General features: G+C 37.3%; 1 protein-coding gene across 1 annotated transcript in view; it reads right to left on the bottom strand.

Moving 5' to 3' along the window:
* LOC106880529 (neprilysin-1) overlaps window positions 1–8,664 on the bottom strand; it is a 69,673-nt gene extending 61,009 nt beyond the window's left edge. The window contains exons 1-2 of the mRNA XM_052976912.1: window positions 8,259–8,664; window positions 2,457–2,847 (exon numbers count right to left, since the gene is read on the bottom strand). Coding sequence (XP_052832872.1) covers window positions 2,457–2,700 — 244 coding nt within the window. The 5' untranslated portion in view covers window positions 2,701–2,847; window positions 8,259–8,664. The remainder of the gene's footprint in view (window positions 1–2,456; window positions 2,848–8,258) is intronic.
* Window positions 8,665–9,051: the final 387 nt, after the last annotated feature.

Genomic DNA, 9,051 nt, shown 5'->3' with positions numbered 1-9,051 from the left:
AAGATTAATAGAGACAATGTTAGAGAAAGATAAACAGAACAGCCAGTCTTGGTTGTTTGGATGTGGGGTAGCTAGGTTATATTTTATACTTTAAAAGTTTGAAATTATACAAGAAAAATTACAAAAATCATTATTTAAGAAGATTGTGTATACTATATTAAGTTTTGTTGTATAGTACTGTGGAGTACAAGAAACAGAACATCTGGTTTATGTGAATATACACATTCATACACACACTCACCATATTTGGTGACAGTTAAGAAGCACTTTTTTCCCAGAATATGTCTTAAATAAAATTCACCCTGGGTCCTATATGCAAAATTGAGCCTCCCAGAAGCTAATTTTGTCCTTGGCATTCACTACAAGAGACTAATTTTAATCCAGACAATCTCTTCTACCTAACCTGACTCCGTAACAATAATATTTACTTAAACATTTGCTAGAATATTTTGTAATGTTTTGTAATCTGCTGCTTAATTGCTTCGAATGTTACATGCTTTAATGAACTAAATTATTCTTTCCTGTATTTGCACTGCAGAAACTGGGGTGTGTCAAATGTGTCTGTGTGTATTTTTGCCAACAAATGTAGTGTGTATGCATGTATGTATATTTATACATGTGTGTGTGTGTAGGGAAAATTAAGATAAACACCAGTATAAATATTTATTTCTGATGTACATTTTCCCATTTGGAACTCAGCATTGAATTTTCCAAGTGCATTTGGCTGCCTAGGAACTAAATATTTATTCCACTGTTTATCTTAGTTGCCTCTACATATATTCTGTATATCATAACTAATAACACTGTTAAGTACAGAGGTCAATGGAAACCGAGTGGATAATGATAATCTACATGGAACTCTAAGTCATACAGTTGTTGTTGAACATCAAACTGTACACACAAGATATACAAGGTGTCCCAGAAAAATTTACCCATGATTAAAACTCTTCCTAAAGAATATTGGTTCGATTATTATTATCTATATTTTGCATAAAGATTTGCATATGTTTTTTGTTCATGTGTCTATTGTTTTGTTTGTCTATAACAGTTTTGTAAACAAACATGGTGTCGAAAGCAAAATATGACCAGATGGTCACTTTGAAAACAGCTGGAGTGAGCAAAAAGGACAGATGAACGTGTGCTGTAAAATGGTGTTCAATACCTGGAAATGATAATTGGAGTCTGCTACTACCTCTAGCAAACCAATTCCTGGTAGGAAACAATCAATTTGTACCAAACAAACTGTTGAAGCTGTGAAGAAGCGAATGAACAAAAATCCCCGCAGGAGTGCAAGAAAAACTGCAAAAGCTCTTGGCATTTCGAAATCTTCAATGTACAGGATTTTTAAAGAGAATTTAAAGCCAACTGCATACAAGAAATGATTCCAGCAGTTAATTTCAGCAGCTTCCAAGAAGAAACGGCTTGACGGGGGTAGTTGAGATGAAGTGTGCCACAAATAAAGTGCTGATCTGGTCTGACTAGAAGATCTTCACTGTGGAGGCAGTTATCAACAGGCAGAATGACAGCCTTTATGCACATAATGCAGGAGACTTGCCTGAAGGTAGCAGGAATCATTTATGCCATCAGAAACCAGCTTCACTCATGATGTGGGCTGCAGTTGCATCTGATGGGTCCAAGTCTCCCTTGATCTTCATTGATGCTGGTGTCAAGGTCAGCAATGTGGAAATGTCGGATGAGTAAATGTTACCTTGGGTCACAAAAACCTTTGGTGACTGTTACATCTTCACTGAAGATAGGCCTCCAGCCTACACATCCAATTTGACATAGAAGTGGTGTAAAGAGCATTTCAGCAGTTTTTGGAAACAGATGGTATGACCTCTCTCAAGTCCAGACATCAATCCCATGAACTTTGCTATCTAGTCTATCTTAGAGAATAATGTTTCTGTACACTTCTATTCAAATGTGTCAGATCTGAAGAAAACCCTTCTGTCTTCATGGGTCAAGTTGGATGAAGAGGTGGCACAGCACTCTTGCAACTCAGTGACCACTCATTTGCAGGCTATGGTCAAAATGATATTTGAAATGTAATTACTGCAATGGATTGACAATTTACATTAGAATGTGTGTGCCAAATTTCATTATCCTACCTTAAGTTTAGTTTGAATAATTAAGAAATATCAATTCTTCTGGGACACCCTGTATATTCCAGTGTGGATGATGAGTTCAAAGAAGTTGTGTATGGCCACTTAGTATAGAATACAGAGAAGTCAAAGATAAGTCTGAGTGCAAATAAACATTTAATCTATAATCATTTGTTCCAAAAAGTATATTTCATTTAGGGGCACCCCTCAATTCCCCTATTTCTATAGGGTTATATATCAGACCCAAAAGTGCTGGGCTCCATAAAAGTACTTTTTGGAGCAGACTACCCCCATCACTTTGCCCCAGCTATGTTATTTAAGACAGACAGACAGACAAAGAGACATGGTACTTACCATTATATATTTCCTTAAAAACAAAAGTAACAGTGACAAAGGCCACCAAAACTACTACCACAAAGATACAAATGGACAACAACCATTTCTCTCTGTGTGTCCAGTTCCGGCCAATGTCCTTCCGGTCAGCAGCAACATGGACTTGTACAAATACAGGGTCTTCGATGATCTTCAGTTCGGTGTTTATCGGTAATTTACAGCTGGCAGAATTCTTGTTCATCTCTTCGCACCTTATTTTCTCCATGGCGTCTTGTTATTCACTGGAATTATTATTCTACCAACAATGATGAGATTTTTTTCTGTGTCTAAGACATGACACTTCATTTTCTTCTTCAGAACATGGTGGCCATCCCTCATAACTGGGCAATCCACAGGTGAGACGCAGACTTTCCTGAAAATGAGAAAGAGAGAGGTTCAGAAAATAATCAGTCCCGCTGCGCAGCACCTTGGGTAAGTGTCTTTTAGTATAGCTTTGGGCTGACCTCTGCCTTGTGAGTGAATCTGGCAGATGGAAACTGTGCAGAAGCCTGTCACATAATTATATAAGTGCAGGTGTGGCTTTGTAGCAAGAAGTTTGCTTTCCAACCACATGGTTTTTTTATTCAGTCCTACTGTGTGACACCTTGGGTAAGTATCTTCTACTATAACTCCACAAGCCTTATGAATGGATTTGGTAGATGGAAACTGAAAGAAGCCTATCATATGTGTATATATATATGTGTGTGTGTGTATGTTACTATCTCCTTGCTTTGAAATTACATGATAGTTGCTACTGTCTTCCAAATGTTGTATTTTGTTTCCAGTCTTCTGTTAAAAAATGTCTGGTCATGGAGAAATATTATCTTATTTGGAAACATGTGATGGCAGCTGGATGAAGAAAATCTATCTCAACAAATTCCATCTGGGTAATGCAAGCATAGAAAAGTGGATGTTAAAATGATGATGATATATGTGTGTGTGTTTGTGTTTGATACTTCACCCCCCCCCCCCCCACCACCACCACTAACCAGAGTTGGTTTGTTTACTGATGGAATAAGTACCAGACTTGAGACAAAAGAAAAGAAACAAAACAAAAACAAAATGGAGTCACATTAAAACCCCAACCGCTTATCTAGGATTATGTAACAACGATCTGTTGAGATGACCTAAGACCACATTAAAGCAGCATCCACTTATCTAGGATAGTGTGGCTTGTGGATATTGTTAAACACTCAGATATCTTTGACTATGCTAGAGCACTGCCTATTTATTTACAACAAGTTGAAATAAACTAGGACCACAATAAAGCACTGCCAGGACTTTGTAGCTGCTGTAATGCTTTCAGATATCCTAGATTAGTTTCTAGCCTTTTCAACTTACATAAGACAATGTGGCTGCTGCTCTTACAGATTCAGATATGCTATACCTCAGTAAAGCAGCGTCCACTTACCTAGGGCAACATGGCTGCTTCCAAGCAAGGTAATATTTCTCCATAACCTTATGTAGAATATTGGAAATGAATAACACTCATTTATAACGTGATGTCAAAGCAAGTGGACACACACACACACACACACACACACACACACACACACACACACACATGTATATGGCTGGTTTCCACTTACCAAATCTACCCACAAGGCTTTGGTTGGCCTGGGACTATAGTAAAAGATACTTGCCCAAGGTGTAATACAGTAGGACTGAACCCAAAATCATATGGTTGGGAAGAAAACTCGTTTAACTATACAACCATACTTGCTACTTATCCAGATACCTGGAACCATGTCTAAAGTCATTTAATTGATTGATAAATGATTTTCCCATTAACACACCACCACTCTTGAATTAAAGGTATGCGTTTTTCTCTCTCTCTCTATCTTCTCACACTACTGTAACAGCTTCACTTCTGCTGAACTAGCTAACTACATATCACCTTCTCTTTCAACAATAACAGCCACTCTTCCTATGAATTAACTCGCTACACACCACCTTCTTTCTTTACTGGAATGGTCTCTCTTCCTCTAAACTGGCTAGCAATTTTCTATCTTCTCCCACTAATATAATGGCTTCTATCTTTTCTCAAGCCAAACTAATACACATTATTTCTTCTATCAAACATACTCTCTCTCTCTTTCACTTCTCAGCTCATGCTCTCAATGCCTTTCCCCAATCTTGTTTCCCCAGTATCTCCATCTCTTTGGAATTCCTTCCAGCTCTCATTCTGGTTTAACACTCAGCTTAAATCTAATCAACCAGATTTACAATCAAAAGTTTTCCACGTGTGAAATCTCATCTTTTTCTTTTTATTGACATAAGATTACATAATAATGTAATCTTATATCTAAGACTACATTATTCAATGTGCTTCCCTTTTTTTTTTCTAAAGTGGTAGGATGTAATTGAAAGTAAATTCAGCTCTTGTTTTAAGCAGTGCAAGCAGCTACATAGAGGACTATTTGTTGATTCATACCAACTCATAGTATTCATAAAGACACAGACATCTTACAACAGGCCACCTATTTTGGGTGAAAATAGGGTGCATAATCAATTACATCTCTCCTAGTAATTTCTGCAGTTTAACTGACATTACATAATTTGGGTGGAAAGAGGGTTGATAATGATGCATTCATGCCTTTACCATAAGCAAGAATTTTTTCTCTATGGTAAACTCCACAGAAATTGCCTTTAGAAGTTAGAATCTGTCACAAACATATTTGAATTAACCTAAAGTTTGATTTTCTACATCATTGCTTTGCACAACTGCTGGGTGGTCAATGAGTTCAAGTCAGTCACTTGTATCGATGTTTCATGATAAAGCTGTGACTTTCTAGTCAGCTCAGGATTATCTCTCTTTGGTATCTTCTACTGAGGAAGATGTAATGAACCAGAAATGCACCTGGAAGTCCAAGAGTGGGTGTCACTGAGCTGATAAGGGTGTAATACAAGAATTTTTTTTCTCCGAAGAAAACTTCACAGAAATTTCTTTTAGAATTAAAATCTGTCACAAATATATTTGATCTAACCCAAATTTTATTTATTTCACATTGTTACTTGGCACTACTACTTATATATATGGGGTGAGGGTGGGGGAATTTTACTTCCTGACTATATGGTTCCAGGTTCAGTTCCACTGCATGGCACCTTGGAAATAAGTGCCTTCTACTATATATAGCCTTGGGAGACCAATGGCTTATGAATGGATTTTGTAGGCAGACACAAAAAAAAACCTGTATATATATATATATATACACACACAACACACACACACAAGTAATGTTTATTGCCACATCAATATGGCTGTTCAGTAGGAACTGATGTTACTACCATTTTTAACCCCAGGAGGACCTTCCTCCAGCTGGTTATTGATGCAATCTGCACCTGATATATATTGCAAGCAGGGGACTGAACCCTTACCATCTTCTAGTAGACGATGGGACCGCTAGACCATACGGTATCAAGCTATTTCTGCCCATCCTCAGTGGTGGTCACCTGTCTGCTAGAGATAGCTGTAAATCATTCCAGCTCGAAATATATAGAAAAATATCATTGATCTTGCAACAAGCAAAGCAGCTAGTTAGAAAATCTCTATAAGACGTCTGCACCATCTAGGAGAAGATGGTAGGGTTTGCTCCCCTGCTTGCAATATATATCGGGTGCAGATTGCATCAATAACCAGCTGGAGGAGGATCCTCCTGGGGTTAAAGATGGTAGTAATGTTGGTTCCTACGGAGCAGCCATATTGATGTGGCAATAAACATAACTTCTCAGTATAATTATTACTGTCATCTCTTACAGAGATTTTCTAACTACTTACTTTGTTTGCTATATATATATATATGTGTGTGTGTGTGTGTGTGTGTGTGTGTGTGTGTGTGTGTGTGTGTGTGTATTTGTATGTATGTGGGTTATTATGTAAATGGTATCCTTCATTTCCAATCATCCATGAAAACATGCCTGGCCATGGGGAAATATTTTATTTGGAAACAGGTGAGGGTTGGTGACAGCAAAGGCATTTGACTGTAGAAGATCCAAAGATCTGTGTCAACAAATTCCCTCTGACATGTGCTAGCATGGAAAAGTGGACATTAAATAATGACGATAGTATACATACATACATACATACATACATACATATATCTGCAGAGTACCATTAGAACATTGGGGAAAATGCTTTGCAGTATGTGTTTTGGCTCTTTATCTTTTGGGTTCAAAGAACAATTGTGCCTTTCTTCTTTTCAGGGTTGATAAACTACCTTTACAAACTACCTAAAATGTGCCAAAATTTGGAAGTATTATTGTTGTTATCATCATCATCAACTCGATATAATAATAGCTGATATACCTCTCCTTCATTGGACACTAAACTCGGCTTGCGAAGACCTGTTGGGGTAAGCGAAAGCAAAATCGTGATGGCACCTGTGCCCAGTGTCGCCTTCCTGGCACGTGTAAAGACATTCAAGCGAGATTGTTGCCGGTGCCCCTGGACTGGCTCCTGTGCAGGTGGCACGTAAAATACACCATTTTGAGCGTGGCCATTGCCAGTGCTGCCTGACTGGCCTTCATGCCGGTGGCACGTAAAAGCACCCACTACACTCTTGGAGTGGTTGGCGTTAAGAAGGGCATCCAGCTGTAGAAACTCTGCCAAATCAGATTGGAGCCTGGTGCAGCCATCTGGTTCACCAGTCCTCAGTCAAATCGTCCAACCCATGCTAGCATGGAAAGCGGACGTTAAATGATGATGATGATGATCTATTGGTTGGTTTCTCACTTTACACTTTACATCATTTAGAGAGAGGGAGAGGGGGATATATGTATGTATGTCACACTTTACATCATTTAGTGAGAGGGGGAGAGATAGAATTAAAGTAAGATGAGCTGGATGAATGTACATTCCAAAATTAGTGGCAGGAGGAGGAGAGAGAGTAAATGACAGAATGGCTGAGTAGTTTACCAGAGAAGTTACACAAATGAGAAATTCGCTTTATTTAATTCTATTTTAAGGTTAAAATATTTTTTGTTGACAATTAGTATTCGTTTCATCATATTATTCAAGCATCAAGACATTTGATAAAAAAAGTCAAATTCTTATCATTATACGTGTGATTGTATTTCCTGATATTAACCTAAGTGGTAGAAGTATACGAACAAAGTTACTCATCATATGACATATAACATTAGTGAGTGTGCGTATGTGTGTGTATTAGGGGTGAGTTGTCTTGCCTGTCTATGACTTTCAGGGGTTTTAACACCCAGTACTTTGAGGGAGTCATCCCCATTGCACTAAACAGCAGCGTACCAGTGAACAAGCAAAACACATACATACATTGAGTGTGTGCAGTCAATAATATTTGCAACATTAGTGCTGCTTCTAATTCATATTTGAATGTGTGTGTGTGTGTGTGTGTGTGTGTGTGTGTGTGTGTGTGTGTGTGAGAGAGATCACTCTTGAATGCTACTGGTAACATGTAACCCACTACATCCTGTTGTATGACCAGATTGTTGGCAACTGATCCAGCAAGACCACCATGCCTGCTTGATAATTAAAGGTATGTTTTTGGACACCCTGTGGGATGAAACTCAGGTGAGTCAACAATCAAGGACTTTTTCCAGTTTGAATAAAATATATATATATATATATTATTTTATATATATTTATATTTTATATATATTTTAAATATATAAACATAATTAAGGGATCAGCAACAGTTGCTTCACCACATACCGAAGTTCAGAAATAGCAGTTAAAGTGCTAAAACTCCAACAGATAGCAATACTTGTAACTCACAAAGGCAAAACAAGAAGAAAAACAACAAAACTAACCAGTTTTAGTTAATCATAGACGTGTTTCTGGATCAGAATAGTAAAAACTTTCATTTCTTCATCAGTATGTTTGTTATATTTTAAATATATATATTTTATTTTCCAGTTTGAATAAAATATATAATTTCGAAGGACTTGTGTGCATGCACACAAGGACTTTGAAATTTCTGGTTTGGTGCTCAGGTGTGCATTTAACCTACCAAGGTAGGTTGGATTCTAAACCATAACAAAGTCAACAACCCAAGAGATGGGGAACTCTAATACAAAAAACCTGAGATATGTTGTTCAATGAGTTTATGGTAAATATTTGCACCAAGTTCCTGCTATCAACATTTCCAAAAAGTGTTGCTGGTTCTACTCAAGCCTTCACCACTGAAAACAAAATCATCTGTGTACATAGTCTAGTGGTTATAATATTAGCTGTTAGACCCTCATACATTGAAGCTGATGTGAGAATCCACTACACACACACACACACACATATATATAGCAATAAGAAAATGGCGGGGAATAGGTGGTATTCATCAACTTGCAGACATTGTATTTTGTCAATTTACCTGTTTATTTATTAACTAAAAGGACAATAATAATATTGCTATATAAATTAAGGGTGAAATATCCTTTTACCCGCACCCATTTATTGCACTTGGTAATACGAAGGAAAAACATTAGCGTAATAATAATTGGGTATTCTTCTGGCAGTATATTGGATAGATATTATCCCTTAGTAGGTTGGATTCAGAACCCCTAACTTTCTTGGATTTATATATATATATATATGTATATATATATA

The sequence above is a fragment of the Octopus bimaculoides genome, chromosome 26 (assembly GCF_001194135.2).
Source record: "Octopus bimaculoides isolate UCB-OBI-ISO-001 chromosome 26, ASM119413v2, whole genome shotgun sequence".
In the NCBI taxonomy this organism is placed as follows: Eukaryota; Metazoa; Mollusca; class Cephalopoda; order Octopoda; family Octopodidae; genus Octopus; species Octopus bimaculoides.
The sequence above is the reverse complement of the archived record's forward strand: the minus strand, read 5'-3'. Positions and strand labels throughout refer to the sequence as shown.